Raw genomic sequence first — 23613 nt, 5'->3', positions numbered from 1 at the left:
GTTTTCCACTCGTGGCTGTTTCTTTCCCCCTTCTGGTACCCCTATAATCCGGATGTTGGAACATTTAAAGATGTCCTGGAGGTTCCTAAGCCTCTCCTCATTTTTTTGAATTCTCATTTCTTCATTCCTTTCTGGTGGGATGTTTCGTTCTTCCTTCTGGTCCATTCCATTGATTTGAGTCCCAGTTTCCTTTCCATCACTATTGGTTTCCTGTGTATCTCCCTTCATTTCAGTTAGTTTAGCCTTCATCTGTTCCTCTAATTTGTGACTATAATCAACCAGTTCTGTTAGCATCCTGATAAAGTGTCTTGAACTGTGCGTTTGCCAGATTGCTCAGGCAATCTGTTGGTCACTTAGAGTTAGTGGCTCTGGGACTTTGAGTTCTTCTCGTGCCATCTTTTGGGCTGTTTGTGCCTGTTACGTATCAGGATCAGAGCCCTAGGTGTTCACCAGAGCAGGGCAACTAAGTCGCTGGGTTGTGATGCTGTATGTGGGGGTGGGGCCAAAGAGGAGCAATGGCGTCCCGTCTGCCGCCTCCCGCCACCAACGTCACAGGTGCCGCAGCTGCCACCATCACCGGGGCCCGTGTGTTTCGTCCCACTGCACGCGAGTGTGCCACCGCCGTCAGCCCTCCACCACTGGGTTCGCCCCCTGGGGCCTGTGTGGTCCGTCTCACTGTGCGCGAATGTGCGACCGAGGTCATTCTGCCCCACACCCTGACTGGGTCTAGGCTGCCTGTGCGCCTTGGTCGGGGGATCTTTCCTGCCCGACCCTGCTCCGCTGCTGGCTCCGCCTCTCTTACTGTCCCCATGGAACGATTAGTTGTAGTCGGACTTCCGTATAATTCAATTTTCTGTTCTTTGTCTGTGTCTTTGTTCTCCAGACCTTAGCTGTATTCAAACTTGGTTGTGGGAGAAGGCACAGTGTTTCCACCTATGCCTCCATCTTGGCGGAAGTCCTACTTACTGCCTTTTTGTTATTTTGTAATTTCTCTCTCTTCCATTCCTCTTGCTTCTGTGGTTTGATGACTTTCTTTAGTGTTGTTTATAATCTTTTTCTCATTATCTTTTTGTGTATCTACCATCAGTTTTTATTTTGCCATTATGATGAGTCTCATATACAACATTATATATATGTATATATACACACATATGTATATGGATACAATTTATTTTAAGTTGACAGCAACTTAAATTTGAATGCATTTTAAAACTACATTTTTATTCTTCCATGTTTCACATTTTTGTTATAACAGTTTACATTATTTATCTTGTTCATTTCTTAATTATTTCAACTTCATTATTTATGTTTAACTTCCACATGATCTTTAAGTTACTAATCCACTACCTTTACTATATATTTACTCATATCTGTGAAATTTATGGTTTCAAATGTTTTCTTGTTACTAATTAGTTCCCTTTCTTTGTGGCTTAAGTCTCTTTAATATATTTTTGTAAGGGGAATTTAGTTGGTGACAAACTCTTTTAGCTTTTGCTTGTCTGGAAAACTCTTTTTCGTTCTTCCAATTTGGAACGATAACTTTGCTGGGTGGAGAATTCTTGGAAGGTTTTTTTCTTTTTAGCACTGTATCATACCATTCCCTTCTGGCTTGCAAAATTTCTACTGAAAAATCTGATAGCCTTATGGGGTTTTTCTTGTACATAAATTTTTTTTCCTCTTGCTGCTTCAGGTGCCCCTCATTTTCTTTAGTTTTTGACATTTTAATAATAGCAGTTCCTTAATAATGTCATTTTATTTGGTGTCATTTTGTTATAACATTGCTGAGGAAAAAAAATTGATTTCCCGCTGGGGCCACTGTGTTTATGCTGGCTACTCTGCTTTCCTCCCACATCCCAGAGATGTTCACGTTGGGTTCATTGGCATACCTGTATCATCCCACACGGAGTGAGTGTGGGTATGTTTGGGAATTCTTGTGAATTGTGATCTGTGACTGAAATAAGTGAGTTGGAAAATAATTATTTTATTCTTTTTCCTTAATCTTTATTAAATTTATGTATAGCTCACATTTATTTCATTGTTTAATGTTAGAATTATTTAGGGGTCTTTCTTTAGAAGTTTGGTGATGTTTTTGTGACCAGAAATATGCAGTAGGAACTTAACTCTTGCTTGTATCAATTAGCCTATGGGAACATTGGTTTTGTTATACTTAGTTTTACTTAGAGTCACAGTGTCCAAGAATCTATCAACACCATTAAGTGAGGACTTACTGTATAGTATGTCTTCAGGTGGATATCTTTTGGTTCATCTTTTTGAAAGTCTGTGAGCTTTCTAGGTCTGGACGTCTTTTTCCTTCCCCAAGTTAGGGAAGTTTTCAGTTGTAATTTCTTCAAATAGATTTTCTTCCCTATTCTTTCTCTTCTCATTCAGGGGTACTTATAATGCAAATGTTATTTTTCTTAATATTATCCTAGAGGTCCCCTAGGCTATCTTTGTGTTTTTAAGTTCTTTTTCTTTTTGCTGCTTCATGTGGGTGAGTTCTACCACCCTGTATTTTAGCTCACTGACCCTTTCTTCTGCCTTATCCAGTGTGTTGTTAAACCTTTCGAGTGTGTGTTTCACTGCACTTATTGTGGCTTAGATTTGGTACCTTCTTATATTTTCTGTCCCTTTGTTGAAGTTTTCACTGTGTTCATTCATTCTTCTCCCAAGTTCAATGAGCATCTTTCTGATCATTACTTTGCCTTTTATCAGGTACATTACTTATATACATTTCATTAAGATTTTCTTTGGAGATTTTAGCTTATTTTGTTTGGAACATATTTATGTTTCTCAATTTTGAATTTTTTGTGTGTTTGTTTTTATGTATTTGACAAAAAAGTACTTTTTCCTGTCTTGAAGGAATGGCCTCATAGAGATTAAAAAAAAAACAAAAACTTGTCATTCAGCCTTACCCTAGCTCTTTTTTTTTCCTGAATTTTTGTGATTATCTAAGCAGCCTGATTTATTTCTGGTAGTTGTTGAGGGTTTGCCAAGATCTGTCAGTGTTCTGAAAGAAGGGATCTCAGTCAACACTTTGTTTCGGGCTGAACGGAAATGGGAACCTCAGGTCACGGCTTCGAAAGTATGCCAATGTGTACAGTCCTGTGGGACCACGGTAGCAAACCCTACTGGCCCCAAAGCAGGCAAACTGGGTGTGTTCCCTGGGTGACAGTTGCAAAAATCAGGGCTCTGGACGAGTCTCCAGAGCTCTTTTCTGAGAGGTACCAGCAAGCTGTATCAAGTCCTAGGGCGAGCACAGAGATGGAGGCCCCTGGCCTATGTCCCTGAGAACACCTCCTCTAGGTGTGTGGGAAAACTGAGGACTGCCCCTCAGACTGAAGCTCCAGGATGAGGAAACAGGCCCTTTTCATAGGAAGACTGTAATCGTGTTTCAGTCTGTCTGTTTTCAAGAACTGTCTCCGATTGTTACAGTCCTGTGAGACTCAGGAATGCCAGAACCCAAGCCACAAGAGCCAGGTGACCAAGGCTTTAGCAGGGCATGAAAAACACAGAAACTGAACACACTTGCCAGCTTTAGCAGGGCACAGTGACCATTTGCCCCACCGACTGCAGCAGAGCAGTGGGAGAACGCAGGAACCGAGCGGACTCCTTCCCAGGGAGTTTCAACAGGCCACTGCCCTCTGGTAGACTCTTTAAGATTAGCCAACGGATAACCCTCAAAAGAGATGAGGCACTTCTCAAACTGCTGCTTTGGCACTGGGCCCCATGGAGAGGGAGTTTGTACAAGCCTTGAAGAGCTGTATCTCACTTCCCTACAGCCCCTTCAGTCTCCTGGCCATAAGCCTTATTGTTTCACAGACCTGGACATTTGGGGGGCTTGTCTCTCAGTGCAGGTTCCAAGTGTTGGGGTTCTTGTACTGGGAAACAAACTCCTCACTTCTCAAGAAGAAGCTCTTGCTCTCTGAAATTCCTCCCAATGGTGGATCACTGCACCAGGGGTGGGGTTTTGGGCAAGATGGTTCTCTACCTCTCTTAACCTGTCTCAGTATGGCACTTTTATCCTCTATTGTGGAGGAGCTGTTCAGCTAGTGTTCAGTTCTTTTTCGGAGGGAATTATTTCATATGTAACCATACATTTAGTGTGTCTGTGGGAGGAAGTGAGTTCAGGATCTTCCTGCACCACCATCCTGGACCGCCCCTCCCTCCTCCTGTCACTTCTCCTGTTAATAATTGTATCCAGCGTAGTGGTGCAGAACACAGGCTTTGGAGCTAGAGTGCGGGGGGTTAAGTCCCGGCTCCACTGCACTGGCTCTACGACCTTGAACAAGTTACACCGTGTGCCTTGCTTTCCTCATCAGTTAAATGGTGGGATTCTTAAAGTATTTATTCGATACATTAATATGTAAACAGTACAGGTGTTAGTTGACATTAAGGTTATTATGGTTATAGTAATGATAATTATTTATAATAACTGAGTGGAATAAATGAAATATTCAGATGAAAAATAAAAAGTTGTCAAATATCTCAGTGTCTGTATGTAGTGTCCCAAATTGAGTTGCATAAACATTTTATTATGTATTTGTGTGTGTGTGTCAAGAATTTGGATCTCTATATAAAATAACTAAGACTGAATATACACAAATGTCTTCTGCTTGGAATTTTATTCATCTGGGTCTTTTCTAATATTTCAGCTGAAAAGGTTCATCTGTATTGTTTTAAAATATTTATTTCAAAATAGATGATTAGTGCTAATAACTAATACTACAACAGTTTTAGTGTATCAGGGAGTGCCAGCCAAGATGGAGGTGTAGGCATAAATGCTTTGCTTCCTTGCACAATCAAAATAAGGAGAACAACCAATCGAAAAATAAAACACAACCAGAGCTACCAGAAAATCAAACTGCATGGAAGTCCAACAAACAAGGAGTTGAACACTTCATCCAGACTGGTAGGAGGGGCGGAGGTTGGGACAGAGATGGGGCAGAGAGGACTCACAGCAAGGCCAGGTCGGGCAGTCCCACACTCATGCGGAAAAGTGGGGAAGAACAATGGGGGAGAGGGGCAGACTGCTGAAACTTTGAGTGAGAGAAACTAAAGACTCAAAACCTCTGGCGGTACAATTCTGTGGGGGTTGCGGTGGTGGGAGAAACTCCTAGTCTCACAGGAGAGACTTTTGGAGAAGCCGACTAACCGGTGAATCAGCACCTGAAAGGGCACAATCCTCGTGTAGAAAGTGAGGGACAAGAGTGAAGCAAGTGGCATTGTTGTTCTTCTGACCCCTCACCCACAGACAGCACCACAACACAGCGACTGGGGTTGCCTGGCCCTGGCAGATACCTAAGGCTCCGCCCCTTACAACAAAACAGGTGTTCTGAGACAAAGAAATATGGCCCAAATGAAAGAACAGATCCAAACTTCAGAAAAAGAGCTAAGCAATGAAGACAGACGACCTACTGATGCAGAGTTCAAAACACTGGCATTCAGGATGCTCACAGAATTGATTGAGCTTAGTCACAAAGTGAAAAAAGAAATGAAAGCTATACAAAGAGAAATAAAAGAAAATATACAGGGAACCAACAGTGAAGGGAAGGAAATCGGGACTCAAATCAATGATTTGGGGTGGCGGGGGGGAGGAAGAAATAAACATCCAGCCAGAACAGAATGAAGAAACAAGAATTCAAAAAGAGGAGAAGCTGAGGAACCTCCAGGAAAACTTTAAACACTCCAACATCTGAATCATAAGGGTGCCAGAGGGAGAAGAGGAAGAGCAAGAAATTGAAAACCTATTTGAACAAATAATGAAGAAAAACTTCCCCAATCTGGCAAAGGAAATAGATTTCCCAGAAGTACAGGAAGGTCAGAGAGTCCCAAATAAATTAGACCCAAGGAGGAACATACCAAGGCACATCATAATTAAGTTACCCAAGATTAAAGATAGAGAATCTTGAAAACAGCAAGAGGAAAGGAGAGAGTTACTAACAAAGGAGTTCCCATAAGACTGTCAGCTGATTTCTCAAAAGAAACATTCCAGGCAAGAAGGGGCTGGAAAGAACTATTTGAAGTCAAGGACCTACATTCAAGATTACTCTCTCCGACAAAGCTATCATTTAGAATGGAGGTGCAGATAAAGTGCTTTCCAGATAAGGTCAAGTTAAAGTAGTTCATCATCACCGAGCCATTATTATATGAAATGTTAAGTGGATTTATCTAAGAAAAAGAAGACCAAATACTATAAACAGAAAAGGACAGCAAACTCACAAGTATAAACAACTGAACCTAAAAAATGAGAACAAAAACTAAGCAAACAAGTAGAACAGGAACAGGATCAGAGAAATGAACATCAGATGGAGGGTTATCAGTGGCGATGGGGAGAGAGAGAGTAGGGGGAAAAGGTATGGGAAATAAGATGCATAATTGGTAGGCATAAAATAGGAGGAGGTTAAGAATAGTATGGGAAATGGGGAAGCCAAAGAACTTACATGTACAACCCATGGACATGAACTAAGGGGCAGGTGGAGAGGGGATGCTGGAAGTGGGGGCAAGGTACAGGGAGGAGGTAGATAAAAGGGGAAGAAAAGAGGAGACAACGGTAATAGCATAATCAATAAAATATACTTAAAAAAATAATTTCAGTGTATCAACAGCCTCATAACCCAGACTAGTTATCTTTTACATATTATCATTAAGTATCAAGGTTTAGAATTCGAGTTACTGAGGAGTAGCCACAATGGTTGAGGTGTGTACCTATCCCTGATTCAGGAAATTGCTAACTTGTCTTATCTTTAGTGGCTACAAGATAGTTCTCCAACCACTTCCTTTCTTGACCTTCTTCCTCTCCCCTTTTTCTTCTTCTTGTGCTTCCCTGTTATGTTCCCATATGCATTTAGTCTGCACACATACAGCTCCAGGTATTCCAAACTGATTTCCAGTCTCTACCTGCACCATGCTGCCTCTTGCTCCTCTGCTGTTGCACAGTCTGAACATCTTTTCCCTGTTGGCCACCTGACTCTGCCTTATCATTACTTTAGACTGAGCTTGGACCTCATCTATGAGAAGTCTTCCCTAATTTCCTTCTTGCATGTTGCTTTGTGGTTCTGTTTTTACTTGCTCTTCTTCCCCACTAGACTGTTAGTTCCTTTTTTGTAACTGCCTGGTCTTGGCAGCTTCTAGCAAATGCTTGGAATACAGTAGGTGCTCAGTGGTTGTCCACTAACTGAACAAATGAATGGGTGTATTTATGTATGAAAAATTAAAAATAATTTGTAATAATTTAAAATAATTTGTTAAGGAGGGGTATCTTTAGTAGGTCTAAACAAAGTAAATACAAGGTGTCAACAAGTTACTTTTAGACAAAAATACAAAATTTTTGCAGTTTTAAAATTGCACAGCCCTGGCTGGTATAGCTCAGTGCATTGAGCGCGGGCCTGCGAACCAGAGGATCACGATTCGATTCCCAGTCAGGGCACATGCCTGGGTTGCAAGCCAGTTTCCTGCAGGCCAACTCCCAGCAGGGGACGCATGAAAGTCAACCATACATTGATGTTTCTCTCCCTCTCCTTCCCCTCTAAAGATAAATAAATAAATAAAATCTTAAAAAAAAAGATTTACTTTAAAAATAAATAAAAATAAATAAAAATAAAATTGCACAGTGTTTGGCCATGACCCGTCAGCGGATTGGGCATTGTCCTACAAACAGGTGAAAGGTTGCCTGTTTGGTGCCCTGTCAGGGCACATGCCTGCATTCCAGGTTCAGCTTCCAGTCAGGGTGTGTACAAGAGGCAAGTGATTGATATTTCTCTCACACGGATGTTTGCCTCCCACTCTTTCTCCTCCCTTCCCTTATGTCTAAAATTAAATAAAAATCTATATAAATACAAATAAAATTGCACAGTATTTGGCCTAAAATTGTATATTAAAGATAACTTTATTTGCATTGATAGAGCAGCTGAAAGTGACCACTGCAGTTGTTAAAAAGGTTTTAGATCTGATGAACAGTGATAAGAAATGAATATCATAAAAGTAAACTTTCTGTATTTTAGGTTTCTATTAAAGTAATAATAAAACATTGCACATAAATAAATTATATGAATATACCCAAGTAAATAGACATAATACTTAGTAAATAATGAAATGCTCTTGGAACGGTAAAATTTTTCCTCTGTGTACTGCACATTCATAGCACATAAGCAACCATGTCATTCATAGCTTCTCTTTTTCTCTTGGCTTCTTTTAAAATTTGAGTTGATCAAATCTTTTGTTTTCTCCTGGTATCAATCTGATGTGAATCTCAAAGTCAGAAAGTCAGAAAGGTGATGCAGTCATTATTTTATAGAACAAATTCATTTTTGGAAGTCTCGGGGTATGTGTGTGTGTGTGTATATCCTGAATAAGTAATTACTTTCTTTGGAATAGAAGTTACTTTAGAAGTTATTTTTGCAAACAAAGTAAAGCCTAGAATTCAAGGATTCTTTGGTTATACTTTTTGTAGGTGATGATAATTTACTATGTGCTAGGTGCTTCTCTGAGCACTTTAGGTGAATAATGTCCTTCTATGGGAACAAGTCCTCTTATAATCCTGTGTTGTAGGCAAAGGAACAGATGAGACAGGTTAAGAATCGAGTCCAGTGTAACACGACAGCGGCAGTGCTGGGCTCTGGCCCGTGTCCTTGACCTTGACCATGCTATTAGGCTGCTTCGCAGACCCATTCACTCTGTTTCTACCTTGCACCCACTCTGTACGACCCTGAACATTGTTGTCATGATGTTCGTATTTTGTCATTTTTTTCTGTCTAATGAGAATAAAAATGTTCATTTTTTACATGAGGAATTTCTTATATTATGTGGCATAAATTAAGGAGCATGGAGGTTAGTTTACAACGTTGAATTCTTTGTATCAAGAATTTATGTGTCCACCATTTAAATTCTTGAATAGATGTTGCTATAGGAGCTCCACAAGAAGATGACTTGCGAGGCGCTATCTACATTTACAATGGCCGAGCAGACGGGATCTTACCAACCTTCTCCCAGGTAGGAGGAGACAATGCTATTTTCAAAAGAAGCATTGGCAATAAAAACTTCTTTAAATTTTCTGTTGTTAATGTGGACTTACTTTTGTTAATTTTCTCATTCAAATACTTAATATTCTGTTCCACCTTTTTTTTTCATTAAAATACACGGTCTTATTTTTAACAGCAATGATAAGTCTTTGGAACCATTTTTCTCCCATAAATATGAGTTCTAGTTCACTTTTATTCCAGTTTGTCTTTAACCTATTAAAGATTTTGCTCTGCATTTCATTAAATTTATGTTCTGAGGTAATATCTGTACCATTCCAAATAAGCCCATTTGGGTTTGATTAACTGTGTCATGTCTTGTGGCCGAGGTCCCATGTTTCATGGAGATTGCGCAGGGACAGCAAACACTCACGTGATACTCAGTGTTCCTTTCGCTGCAAAGCAGTGAGGCAATGGCACTTTAAGAAGGTTCTCTGATCTGACTCTGACTTCACGTTCATATTTTGCAACACAGACCATTTCCGTGCATAGAAAAAAAGCTATGTACACATGCAGAGAAGAAAGGTTTTTCCAAAGATACTTTTTTTAAAGATTTTATTTATTTATCTTTAGAGGGGAAGGGAAGGAGAGAGAGAGAGAGAAACATCAATGTATGGTTGCCTCTCGTGTGTCCCCTGCTGGGAACTGGCCTGTAACCCAGGCATGTGCCCTGACTGGGAATCAAACCACGATCCTCTGGTTCGCAGGCCCGCGCTCAATCCACTGAGCTACACCAGCCAGGGCCCAAAGATGCTTTTATGGGAACATTAGTTACACTGTTATATCTGATTGGATAAAAATAGTCAGGTGGCTTTCCATATTTAACATAACAGGTGTGCATTTGTCTGCTAAAAATACTGATTTTTCTAAGTACGGATAGAAGCCTGATATTTGCAAACCACCATCTAGACATGAAGTCAGACATGGGATAGGAAGCACTTAACTTGACCTGACCTTGTCAAATGCTGTGAAGCAGTGTGGCCAGATAGTGTGGCTCTCATCATGAGCCTAAGTTGTAGGCTCCACTAAGCAATCAGAAATGTCTTTTTTGCCAGATTACATGTTTGGTAATTCATGTTGGTCAGGGAAATGAATACACAGCCTGAAAGAAGACTGGGGAAAGGGGTCAGGACTCTTCACAGAAGATCTGGACTATTTCATTTCCCTTTGCTCACAAAGTAAAGAAAGTAATTTTTTTTTTCTTTTCACGAAATAGATGTCAACTGCCCACTGAAAGCTAGAAACTTTTGTTTCTCTTAGGTGCAAGGATTTGACTTAACTAAAGTTTTGTTCATACATGTGCCAAGGCATCAGAAGGCTTATTTTTAACTAAATCATTATTTCTCTGAAACATTAAGAGTTCAAAAACACTTCTCACTCGGCTTGTCTATTTTTCAGAGAATTGAAGGCCTTGAAATCAGTAGATCCTTAAGTATGTTTGGACAGTCTATATCTGGGCAGATTGATGCAGATAATAATGGGTATGCAGGTGAGTATAAAGTTTACCTTATTTTATGTATTGGAATAAGCTCTATTGTGGATGCTGCTTTACAGAGATGGCATGGAAGAGTTCTAATTTATTGATAAATTTTTCTCCTTCATTTTTGAAGCTTTTTTTGAGTTCAGGTATGGGTCTGAAATGATCAAGTAGTTCCTGAGTTTTACACTGTTAGTTATTTATTATTTTATTCCTTGTTCTTGAAAAAATTTAAAGCACCTATAAAAGTCTACGTAAATGAAACACACGGTGATGGAAAGAAAGCAGTTTGTTTTTGTATGTGTATTTGAAAGATTTCTGGGTGAATATTTCTAGTCAAAAACAGGATTTTCATTTTATATCAAAAATGTATATAATGTTATAAATGGATGAGTGTCATTGTAATTGAGTAAATTCAGACAAATGTGGAATAAGTCCTACGATATAAGCATATTTTTTCTAATTAATGTTTTATAAGTAGTGTTTTGGTATAGTCAAAAGGTGATATGTAGTTGAGTATTTCTGACTGAAAAGTAATTCCCTTTGACTAATGATGATTACTACTCCATGTCGTTTTTTGCCCACCAGATGTAGCAGTTGGTGCTTTTCGGTCTGATTCCGTGGTGTTGCTGAGGTAAGGTTCATACATTTCACTGCTTAGTGACAACTGGGCTTAGTTGTAAAGGATGGGAGGCAATTTTTTGAATCAGTGCTGGTGGTCTCATAATGTTCTTTTTGGTATTCTGAGATTTAATTATTTGAACTGTAAGATACTTTTCCCACCTTACATGGATATAATTAATATAATCAGACAAAGTCAGTATTTTCAGAAATTTAAATGAAAATTCCTCTTGATTCAGGCATGGAAATGTAATTGAGTTTATGTGCACATACTCTTAATAAAGTAGTTTCATGAAATTACTTGGTCAATGGAAACTGACAAATGAAAATCTTTCCTAAGGAAAAATAATTCTGCAATTAATATTACTAATTTCATTTCCTCCTTAGGACAAGACCTGTACTGATTGTTGAAGCTTCTTTAAACCATCCTGAGTCAGTAAATAGGACAAATTTAGACTGTTTTGAAAATGGATTGCCTTCTGTGTGCATGGAGCTAACACTCTGTTTCTCATACAAGGGCAAAGAGGTTCCAGGTTATATTGGTAAGGGTGCCCTTACAAAATTAATAGAGTGCGTACTTTACTCATTAATCTCAAAATCATCTTTGGAGCCCTCACTGTGCTTCACCATGGAGGGCTGCTTCAGTGGGGAGAGAGCAATCACCTGGTAACACATCTCTCTTCCCCGTCTTTCAGATCCTCTGTCATTCTGCCTGATGAGTGGGGCACATTAAGAGGCTCCAGTTATTTAGAGACTATGATAAGGAGCATATAGAGTCCTGGCTGGTGTGGCTCAGTGAACTGAGTGCCGGCCTGTGAACCAAAGGATTGCTGGTTCGATTCCCAGTCAGGGCACATGCCTGGGTTGCCACCCAGGTCCCTAGTTGGGGGACGCATGAGAGGGAACCACATATTGATGTTTTGCTCCCTCTCCATCTCTCTCCATTCCTCTCTGTCTAAAAATAAATAAAATCTTTAAAAAAAAGCAAATCAAGAGTATCACTTCCTATACTATTTAAAGTGAACTAACTGAGCTTAATCTGTAAGAGCCCTTTAGAGTTGAAAGAACATCCCCATAGCTCTTCCTCTCTTTTACAGAGAGAGAAGATTCTTCTCTTTATATTCTTTTTTCCAAATTTTTTATTTAATTATTTTTCAAGTACAGTTTTCTATTACTCCCATCCCATTCTTTTTTTCTAAATTTGTTTTTCAAGTACAGTTTTCTGTCTATTACTCCCATCCCAGCCTACTCCCCCGTGCTCCCCACCTCTCTCCCATTTCCACCACTCTTCTCTTTATATTCTATCCAGTTTGAGTAGTTGAAGGTTATCTGAGGTCTAGACCCTGATTCTAATTTTCATAAGTAACACATACCTGTGAATGATTTAGCATGACTCACAGCAGCTGAGCACTCGTGCCCATTTTTCTCTATGTAGGTAATTCCCAGTTACCTACTTTCTGCAGAGTGTAGCATCGAAATGGCTTACCCCAAATTGTGGTTAATCCCAAATCACAAAGTGTAACTTCATTAGTATAGCATGTTTTACCAGCAAGGTAATATTCCTAATTATGTTGTGTTTAAGCTAATGTGAGCGTAAGTACTGGTAGCCTGTGGTAGGGGAGAAGCACACCTGGGTTTATCATTTGGACATCAGGAATTCACAAAGTTCAGGAGCCCCACAAGGGCTGTCAAGAGTTGATTGTACTAATGCCCCTGCAGGCCGTTGTCATCTAAGCATGAAGGGTAGCAAACACTGAACTGAGCTACAGATATGTCACAGATGCCCCAGCCTGAATGAGCCTAGCATCTCTACTTGTGGTCATTTTTGATAGCACTCTGCAAAGTCCTGGCTAGAGATACAGTGATGGGGCTGCAGGCAAAACCTTCATCTGGCACTTGATTGGAGAAGTGGCAATGTAAGGGTGTGACCCTGGTAATACAAGGACCCAGAAAAGCTGATGGATTCTCTGAAAGATACATGATAAATCAATAGCACTATGTCCCTTTATGTAAAATCACTATTTGTTTTACTCCCAATTTCACTGTGACCAGATAGTTTTAAATTGGTTGAAAACAATAATATGATATTCATAAGTAGTCACAGCATTGTTACAAAAACGTGCTTTATAGTCTATGTAAAATAACTCCTTGGGAGAAATAATTCACATTAAGCATGATAAATAAAAGGAAGATTGACATGTGTATGTGAAGGTTTTATACTTAGGTTTCCTTGAAATAAGTAGATGCTATCCTTCCAGAAGACTTAGTTACTCCTAAAATGTAAATGAATTCTTCAGGAATTATATACATTCTTCAAAATATCACTTAATGAATTATTGATTCTGTATGAGTGACATCAGCAGACTATCAGATTGAGCTTGCTTGGCAAAGATCCCTTTTAAATTCTTGATACTATCTGGCTTAGAATTTTTTGGTTGCTTGTAAATTTTCTTTATCTTTTTGCTTATTAAAGATCATAAGCAGATTCATTATTTACTACATGAGAGTTAGTAGATTGATTATTTACTATGTCAAATTTTAAATAAATTCTGACCAAACTGCCAAAATATTTGGAGAATGCCTACCTATATTTGTTTATTTCAGCACAAATTAGCTCTCCAAGTTCAAACTAGAAACCAATAACAATATGGAGGAGACTAACCAGGGCCTAGGGCTGGAAAAGGTGCCTTTGAGTAAACTGTTAGTAGAGGTTCGAATTTTGAATCATGTGTTCACTTTGCATGAAAAAAAAAATCAATGAGTAAACCAAAAGAAAAGTGTCAACCCCTCAAATTGGAAACAAATGGAAATAAGTGAACCTAACAACATATGAAATTAACTCTATAACCACACAAGACAGAGATATTGCAGGTGACATTTGAGCACTTGCTGTGCCTGTTTTTCCTCAGTCAGATGTCCTGAGGACAAAGAGGACTCCGGAGAAGTGTGACACTTTACCCAGGACTTTTACTGTTGGTAACAATCTTGGTATTGTTGTTTTGAAACATTTATATATTTATATATATATATATGTATATATATATATATATATATTTGCTAAACATTTATATTTAGCAAAAAAACTAAAGACTTTAATAATTATTAAAAATAGGAACCTAGAGAAAAGCTTATAAATTTTTTCTTTATAAAAATAACTTTTGAAATTGTATTTTTAAGTTGTTTCCTCTGTCATGTTTCAGGTTAGTTTTAAAAAGCTATTTAATGGCTGGTGTAGCTCAGTGGATTGAGCTCTGGCCTGTGAACCATACGATCACGGTTTGATTTCCCAGTCAGGGCACATGCCTGGGTTGCAGGCTAGTTCCCAGCAGGGGACTCATGAGAGGCAACCATACATTGATATTTCTCTCCTTCTCTCCTTCCTTTCCCTTCTAAAGATAAATAAATAAATCTTTTTAAAAAAGCTATTTAATGAAGATATTCCCAGTATTCTCTATATCTTTGACTATTGTCACTTCAAAAATAAGCATTGTAAATGCCTTTGGATAATTATTTATACTGATCCCAGTTCTCTCTGCGTCTTTGCAGTCTTGTACTACAACATGAGTTTGGATGTGAACAGAAAGGCAGAGTCTCCGTCGAGGTTTTACTTTTCTTCGAATGGAACTCCTGATGTGGTCACAGGAAGCATGAAAGTATTGAGTACAGAAGCTACCTGCAGAACACATGAAGCGTTTATGCGGGTAATGGAAACGAGTTTTTATTGATGAATGTGTAAACTTCAGTATTGTCCGTACAGTAAAAGTCGAAGTGCATTGGCACCCTCTTATAAAATATTGTTAAAAGCAAGTGGGACCCACTCCTGAACTCACTGACCTCTTGCTCCATTTGCCAACCTATAACCTGGATAATTCAAAGTCCGCATTTTGCATCTTCTTTGTTCCACATCTATTGCATTTTACTGCATCACTAATTGAAGAGATTTGTGTTTTCCTTTCTATGCTTGTCTAGAAATGTACATATTGAACGGCTCTGCCTAGTCTCAGATCCTTTCCTGAGTAGGAATTTGTGGGGGGAGCATGGGGAAGGGGAGGCAGGAAGTGGGGAAATGGGTATGTTTTCCCTGGGACTCTAACAAAGCAGAATTTGACGTGCCTTCTTTTGGACCGTGCGTTCGTCTCCTCGCCAGCGTCGTCAGTGATGTCAGTGGGGACTCGCGCAGTCGCAGGGGTTGGGATCAGCTGCCGGCCAGGACACTGGCTTTCATGATGCTCTGGGGAACGTCCTGCCAAAGCACAGCCCATTTCATGTTTCTTTTATTAAAACACTCATTCCCAGAGTAATCATCACGTTCCTTGAGTTGGTCAAATTTTATCGTGTGATGCAGTGCCAGGTCTTTTTCATTAGGGAATGGTGTACTTCATCAGAAAATCTATGGTCACAAACAAGCCAAATTATTCCCAGGAGTCCTCTCTGGGATTTAAAATAGTGGCCTCTGCTTAGAACTTCATTTTTTTCTTAGATACTTATTCCAAGCAAAGGCAAACAAGCATTAGGACTCCAGAGCACTGTGAAATGCTGAGAGCACTAATCCCAGTGTGATTTCTTCATTTCCTTTAACGGTTTTTATCGTTGTACTAGAATAAAGCTATCAGATGGTTGAGAGCCAAGAGTGTCGAATGATATTAATGTAACCATTGTTTATATGGTAGAGATTAAAGGGGTTCTTCTCTTGTAAATTCTACATAGTTGTGATAGTTAATTTGAGAGACTAACACTGAGACCATTTTAAAGGCAATAAAAGGGCCAACATTAGACATTCACAAAGAAATATATATTGTGTCAAATTTGTGTAAGTAGCAGTAAATTGCTCTGATTTCTTTAGGCCCGTTTCCTGGCATTGTTCCCATGAGTAAGTATTCATCAACATCAAAACTGTACACTTTCTTCAGAATAAATGTGTAGTGGAAGTGACATTTTTAGCTGAGGTTTCTGTCTTTGTTGCCTATATACTTGTAAGTGTTACCATGGTACCAGAGGCAGTAGGTTACAAGCCACTGACTTTGGGCTGTATTGTCAGTGTCAAACAGAAACACTTAGCTCTGGGGTTGGTACATAGTGAGGATTTTAAAAAAAAGAAACATGACTGTTTCTTTCCATGTTTTTCCCCTCTTACGTTGCTTTTGTTTGGGACGTTTTAAAACTCAGAAAGAGGAAGGCAAAGGGCTACTGCCCACAACAAACCCGGGGGGAGGTAAGAACCACAGAAGCAGCTTCCCCAACCTTGAGCCCTCGCAGAGAGCTCTAGCTGTTATTTGCGAAAGTATGGGAGTGCAGTGAGTGCATTTTCCACCCCCACCAGCTCGTACCCGAGGGGAGGCTCTCAGCAACATTAACACTGCTGTGCTTCTGCCGTCTGAAAGGTAGAACGGCAGCCTGAATCCTGCTGTCTTCTTAACTGACAGGGGAAAAGAAGGTGGACTCTGGTCAGGAAGACTGGGTTGTTCCTTTGTTCTGTAAAACGTGTCCCGTGTCAGCAGTGTTAACACACAGATGCATTCTACCTTGACACCCCTTACAACGAAATGAAGTGTTGCTTGTTAATTATCTCAGGCCCACAGACCCCTCCCTCAGAAGATAGCTGGCCTGCTAGTTAGGCGCACTTTCCTCGTGTAGTTGTTTGCATTGACTATACCAAGTCAGCTCCACTTATCCAGTCCATTGCTTTAGGTCATATTTATTGAGTTATAAATTTGTGTCAGTTTCTGTTTGAGACACTTGTGGTCACCGAATGATACATAAAATGAGTACTGTCCTCATGGAGCTTATATTCTTGTGAGGGTGAGCTAGACAATAACATGATCAACATGTGAATTGTATGGTATTTTAGCAAAAGATATGGGTGATGGGAAAAGGAAAAAAAGAGGGCAGAGTTAAAACAAACTATGGAGTTCTATGGAAAGAGTGAAGAATACAATTTTAAATAGGTCTCCTTCAGAAGGTGACATTTGAGCAACAACTTGAAGGAAGTAAGGAAGTTACTGTGTAGACCTCTAGGACAGTGGTTCTCAGCATTTGCATGTAACGGCATCATCTGGAAGGTGTGTGAAAACACAGCTTGCTAGATCCGGGAGGTCTTCCATGAGGCCTGAGACTTTGCATTTCTACCAAGTTTCCAGGTGAGGCTGATGATGCTGACTCGGGAGTCAGGCTTTGAGGACCCCTGATCCAGGAGAAGAACATAACAGAAAGGAGAGCTAGGGAAAAATGCCTCAAGACAAAAATGCTCCTGCTTGTTTGGGGGAACAATGGGGAGGTGAGGACGGCTGGAAAAGTGATCTAGGGGGAAAGTAGTGGAAGAAGACATCATATGGGACCTGGACTTTTTACCTGAATGAAATGAGGATTGAGCGGATCCAGTAATAAAAAGAAATCCACTAACTGCTGTGTTACACTACACGGTGAGGGACCCAGGGCTGATCCAGGGCTGACCCAGGGAGAAGAGGATACGGCAATAACCCAGAGGATACAGTGTGAGGTGATGGCTTCATCCAAGGTAGTGGCAATAGATATGGCAAGAGAGAGTAAAAAAAAAAAAAAAAGCTTACACAATGTGCAGGCAGATGGGATGTCCAGCATTTGAGAAGGATGCTCTGAGATGACTCTAAGGTCTTTAGCCCACACAACTGGAATAATGTAGTTTTTATCACTTGAGATAGTATGCAAGGGAAACAGTTTGGGGGTGGAAAATTCTGGAGTTCAGTGTGGACCTTCTGAGGTAGATATACATGTTTTGATTTTGAGTGTAAATATCAATTGAACGTGTATACACTCATCTGGAGTTGGGGAGAGTCATAGAACTGGAAATACAGTTTAATCCAGTTTCGGCATAAAGATGGTTTTTAAAGCCCTGTGGATGGCTGAGATCACCCCAGGAGGAGAGGGTGAGGGTCTGTGCACTGGGATGCTACAGCATGAAGTGATCAGAGAGAAGAAAAGGCTTGTAAGGGAGATGAGAAGGACCGAACAGTAAGGAAGAAAAGCAAGAGCTTGTGGCATTCTGGAAGTTCAGTGAATAAAGTGGGGGAAAAGAGGAGGACATGACCGTATTTTCAGTGCCGCTGTTTGGTCCAATCGGATGAGGGCTGAGAACAGACCACTGGGTTTAGCGATGTAGAGGCCATTGCTGATCGTGACAACAGCATTTCAGAGAAGTAGAGAAAAGGAAGAGGAGTTGGGGACAGACTGCCAATTATTCTTTCACAAGGTTTTGTTCCACCTGGACCAAGGAAATGGGGTTGGGAGTCAGGAGCTAGCAAGAGAAGGGGAATGAAATGTTCTTTTTTTAAAGATAGGAGAAATATCATGCTTTTTTGGTGATGGGAGTGTTCCAATAGAGTGAAACATTTATGACATAGATGAGGGGGGAGAACAGTTGGAGCGAAGTTCTTGAGAAGGTGAGGGAGATGGGATTAATTGTACAGAGGAAAAGACTGGTCCTAGGTCGGCACATGTGAAGTTCATCTGTGTGGGTCTGTAGGTCTGAGCAGATGTGATGAGGACTGTGTAAGTTCTCTTGTAGTTGCTTTCACACTCCCATTGAAGAAGTAAAGTCATTAGCTTGAGCAGGGATGGAGTAAGAGGTATTTGGAGTGTAGGAAGAAGGTATGATATAGCTTTATGGGCGAACGGGAGAGGAAGGAAGTACAATATGGTTGTGAGAAGGCATGAGGATCCACCTTGTACCCATGGTCGTAAAGTGAGACTGGTCAGAGGGTTATGGGTTTTTCCAGTCGTAGTCAACCTTCGAGGTTAACCAGGGCTGCGGTTTGCTGCAGGAGTGGAGCAAACAAACAAGGCAGAGAGTCAAGGGAGTATGTGAGGGAGCGCTCGCTCTAAAGTTTAAGGAGGGGGAGGATGGGGGCGGACATCAAGAGAGTGGGGAACAGAGAAAAAAATTAAACTGGAAGTCCCAGTGGGATCGGCGAATTTTTGCAATTGAGTATTAAAGGGAATAAGCTGGAATGATGTCATCAATATTACATGTGACAGCCATTTGGGACCTGAAGCTGAGGAAAAGATTGAATTTTGCTCCTACTCCTGTTCCCAATTCCTTGGTTATCTCACATAAAGGAAAGTCTTTAAACCTGTTCATTTGTATAAAACCTGTCACGTTTTGATGGTTGAGATCACCCCCAAGAGGAGAGGGGGAAGGTCTGCACCTGGGACGCTACAGCATGAAGTTAAACTCAAATTTCATCATAAAAGTTGGGCTTTATTAAATCCTTTTTTAAAATCACATTCTTTAGTTTCATACATTGGGTCTTGGTCTATATCGTTTTGAACTACCTAATAAGCATCTGTCACTAGCATGTGTATTTTCTGGTGTGTTACTTTTCTGAGACTGTACGGTACATTTATCTGGTTGCTAAGCACATCAGTTTTCCCAAGTCTACTTAATCTAATCATTAAAACAGTTATTACAGAGGATTGTTTTATGGGAATGGTCAAAATTTGTTCTTCAAAAATAGAAAGGAAGCCAGAAATTGTTTTTTTCTTACAGAACTCCATTTTATTTTAGTTGCTTATAATTATGCCAAGCTTTAATGTTCTGCTATTAGAGGTAAAATTTATCGATTTTTCTAAAGTAAAACCTAGAATTTAGAGTTGACCATATATAATAGATTTCTGTGATATAAGAGACTGATTCATTTTTATACCTTTTACTGTTTTATCTACTGAAATTCTCTTCTTCTAGATATCACTTTTCCCTCAATGAAAATGTTTTCCCATCCATGTATGTGTATAAGAATGAATTTTTGTCTTTGTTGTGTTCAAATACACAACTTTGTTAGATCTTAGAGATTTCCTTGGGCAGCATCTTAGGACCAGGGATAATTTTGAGGCTTTTTTGATTTAAAGAAACCCAGCTGACAGTTGCCAGCAGTTTTTGGAAATATTGGAGCAGCCATGGCAGTGAGATGTCCCTTGAGGTTTCTCTAGATGCCGTTTCTTGGATGAACTTCGTGGAATCTCTGCATCACAATATTCACTGATGGTTCAGAAGAGAAATGGTGCTACATTGGGGTAACAAATGAAGTAGCAGGATTCCTTTCCTGTTTACAGTGTTTTCAATGAAAGCTAGAAGTACCTAGTTTAGTTATCAAACCAGAAAAGCCTATTGGTGTTTAGAGGTTCTGTGAGTACAGTGGCCTTATTAGCATGTTGTGTAATAACCATGAAATCTACCTCCTGCCTACTAAGTGAATTAGTTCATTCTTTTCTATCCCTTAGTTTTCCTAATTTCTGGATTTTAAATTTCTGAAGTAAAGGAATTTAATTTTGTTATATAGCTCTTTGGATGATTTCTGAAACCCATCTTTTTCAGTAATAACATCAAGAGAATGAATATTTGATTAGTAAATACATTTATTTGTATTTTTATTATGTTTTATATATTTAATTTGCTTATACAAGCACATAGTTTAGTACAGTGCCATTTGCTCCAAAGCAGTTGTATTTGAATCACAGCACACTGTGGACCAGTCCATATATGCTGAAAGCTTAAGTGCAAGTAAACTATATAACTATACTGACGGTATGGTATTCTAGAAGTTAATTGATACCCCAACATATGTTAATTCTTTGTTAGATTGCAAGGTCTTTGAAGTCAGGATATTTTCTTTTGCATTATTATATTGTTCTTAGAACTAACACACTACATGAGCCAGAAAATTGGTGAATATTTAATCAACTTATGGATAACATGTTCTTGATGCTGTTTAAAGAAATACGTGAGGGAAAATCTGAACGTGTTCTGTTGGTATAGTGGTTGTTAGGGCCCCTGCCCTGGGGTGTTGTGTTTTCTCAGGAAACTGTAGTGCCAGATGTTGACAGTTCTGTACCTCCTGACCCAGGCTTACTAGCTACAGTGATTATAATTGCACACGGTTATGGTCATGCTGGTTTAGGTTGCAGTCCACGACTCAGACCTTCTCCCTCCCCAGCCCATTCCCCGCATTGGTACTAGAGGGGCATTTCAAAAAACTGAAGCCTGATCATATTTCATGCCCAAAATTCTTCTGTGTAAGAACCTTCCCATCCCCCTCCTTCTTCTGTACCTGTGTGTGCATGTATCACACACCCATCTCCCATACTATGTGTGTGGATTTATGGGTTATAGACTGTGACTTATGTACTGACTTTCAGTTTTGTGTCCCCAAAGCCTACCTCGTACACAGTGGATCCATGAATAGATACCATCAAATATTTATACCTCAATATCATTTTTCATTCATTAATATCTTACAAATATTTCTGGCTCCACTCTTCAATTCCTTCACTGCATAAGTACAATAGGAGGCATGGGCCTGTAGCTTGGTTCTCAAGTTGTCCATAAATACAAATTTTCATAAAAGTCAGATGAGAAGGCAGATTTTGTATAATTTCAAGCATGTGCTTATTTGTGTGCTGTAGGTGTCCTATGTTATGCAATTGTTCATGAAAATGTGAAATGGGATCTTCATTATTTTTTAATATAACTAGCACATGCCCATACAATTAAAAATTTTAAGCAAATCTACTTTTTCCCTCCCAAATACTTAATTAGTCACTTTAAGACATTTTTTGATATTCTAGCATTTGTCCTTAGGTGGAGCTGTTAAAGTTAAACAAGTGTGAATATCTGTCAAGTACAGTGCTTGCGAGAGTGCACGTACTTTCTATATACTGTGAGAAAAGCATAATTAATAGCTAATTAGGAGAATTAAAGTAATATACACCAGATGTAGAAAAGACCTTGTGGAAAATTAGTATGAATTAGATAACATGTGATTTGGTCAAAGCAAGCTTGTTGAGAAGAATTGAAGCAGTGGACATGTGGAGGGACGATCAGTGGCTGTCTAGCTCCTGCATCTAGGGGATAATTTAATCAAGTTCGCTATTGTAATACTCAGGGCTTCAAGCTGTTCCATTTTCACGAGTTGATAACTTGGGATTTGGGCCCTGATTTGCGGCATTCCTACATGGTCAAGTTTTTGTATTGCGATGATCACTTATCAAGTAATTTAATAAAATCATCTCCACATATAAGATTGGAAAAGTAATAAGAGACCTTGAGCACTGTGACTCATGCTCCAAGTCTGTCCAGGAGCCACTTAATTAATACAAGTCTAACTGTATTAGACTTGGGAGTTCAGTGAATAAAGTGGGGGAAAAGAGGAGGACATGACCGTATTTTCAGTGCCGCTGTTTGGTCCAATCGGATGAGAGCTGAGAATAGACCACTGGGTTTAGCGATGTAGAGGCCATTGCTGATCGTGGCAACAGCATTTCAGAGAAGTAGAGAAAAGGAAGAGGAGTTGGGGACAGACTGCCGATTATTCTTTCACAAGGTTTTGTTCCACCTGGACCAAGGAAATGGGGTTGGGAGTCAGGAGCTAGCAAGCTCAGGAGTCATGAGTTACTCGTTATGTAACTCATTTTAAAGTTCTGGCAGTCGTCTAATTTTCTTTTTTTTTAATTCCTTCCAAATGTTTACCAGAATTTCTTATTATAAGAAACTGAAATTCAGTAATTTCTTGTTGGCTTATATAGCTACATTTTGAAAGCAACGTGCACATAATAATCTTACATCTATTGAGACCTTAATAAGTGGCAGATATTGTGCTAAGAGTTTTATGTACATTGTACCATTGAATCTTCACAATAATACACTATCATCATTATTATTATTCTCATGATCATTATTCTGCTTTTCAGATGAGGTAGCTGAACCACAGATAGATTAAGTAATTTGCCTAAGGTCACAGAGGTAGTAGGTGGTGAACCTGATTTGAACTTGAGTACTCTCCCTCTAGACCACTTACTTTTCACCTCTGCATGCGTGTATTGATAGTGTTGTGACTGATGAGAAAGAAAAAGTATTACATCTATTTTGATAATTACATAAAGCATAGAGTAGATGTAGTCTTTTGTGGGACATATGCCATAATGTCACATATGCCTTTATTTTCCTTCACTGATGGTATCAAGTGATGGTAGCTGTAGGGAGCACAGCAATAATCTGTACAACAGGTACTTTTTCTATCCATAGAGATTATTAATTGTGTTTTTTTTCCTTTTACACAGTAATATTTAAGCCATATTCCAATCCTGAGGTGTCTGTAGGTAAATAGAAACCTGGCCCACTGACATTATTAGTAGGAGGTCTGTGAATTACAGATATAGATTAAAGGAGGAAAAATTGGGACAATTGTGATGAGTAAATGAGAATAAAAAGTAAAAAAATATTAAGATGTTAAAAGAATGTCATACTGAGTGTGATAGATTCTGAATGGGCTACAATTTCTGTATAAATGATAAATAAATCCAAGAACTCTTTTTTCTGAAGTATAAAAATAATAAACCTAGAAAAACATTATAAAAAACAACTAGCAAGAAGATCCAGTAAATAAATTTTATCCTACTAAGGATAGAATATTAAGTGTACAAAATAAATAACTTTGCTGTATATCATTTATCACCTGTTAAAAATATAACTGG

At 39.3% G+C, this 23613-nt stretch overlaps 1 protein-coding gene across 1 annotated transcript in view; it reads left to right on the top strand.

Annotated features, from left to right (window-relative positions):
* ITGA4 (integrin subunit alpha 4) overlaps window positions 1-23613 on the top strand; it is a 129891-nt gene that overhangs the window by 77227 nt on the left and 29051 nt on the right. The window contains exons 12-16 of the mRNA XM_037044345.1: window positions 8894-8988; window positions 10413-10503; window positions 11080-11125; window positions 11500-11654; window positions 14659-14813. Of these exons, the coding sequence (XP_036900240.1) occupies window positions 8894-8988; window positions 10413-10503; window positions 11080-11125; window positions 11500-11654; window positions 14659-14813 (542 nt within the window). The remainder of the gene's footprint in view (window positions 1-8893; window positions 8989-10412; window positions 10504-11079; window positions 11126-11499; window positions 11655-14658; window positions 14814-23613) is intronic.

This window comes from Sturnira hondurensis, unplaced genomic scaffold, assembly GCF_014824575.4.
Source record: "Sturnira hondurensis isolate 20B ecotype Veracruz unplaced genomic scaffold, ASM1482457v3 Scaffold0004136, whole genome shotgun sequence".
Taxonomy (NCBI): Eukaryota; Metazoa; Chordata; class Mammalia; order Chiroptera; family Phyllostomidae; genus Sturnira; species Sturnira hondurensis.
The sequence above is the reverse complement of the archived record's forward strand: the minus strand, read 5'-3'. Positions and strand labels throughout refer to the sequence as shown.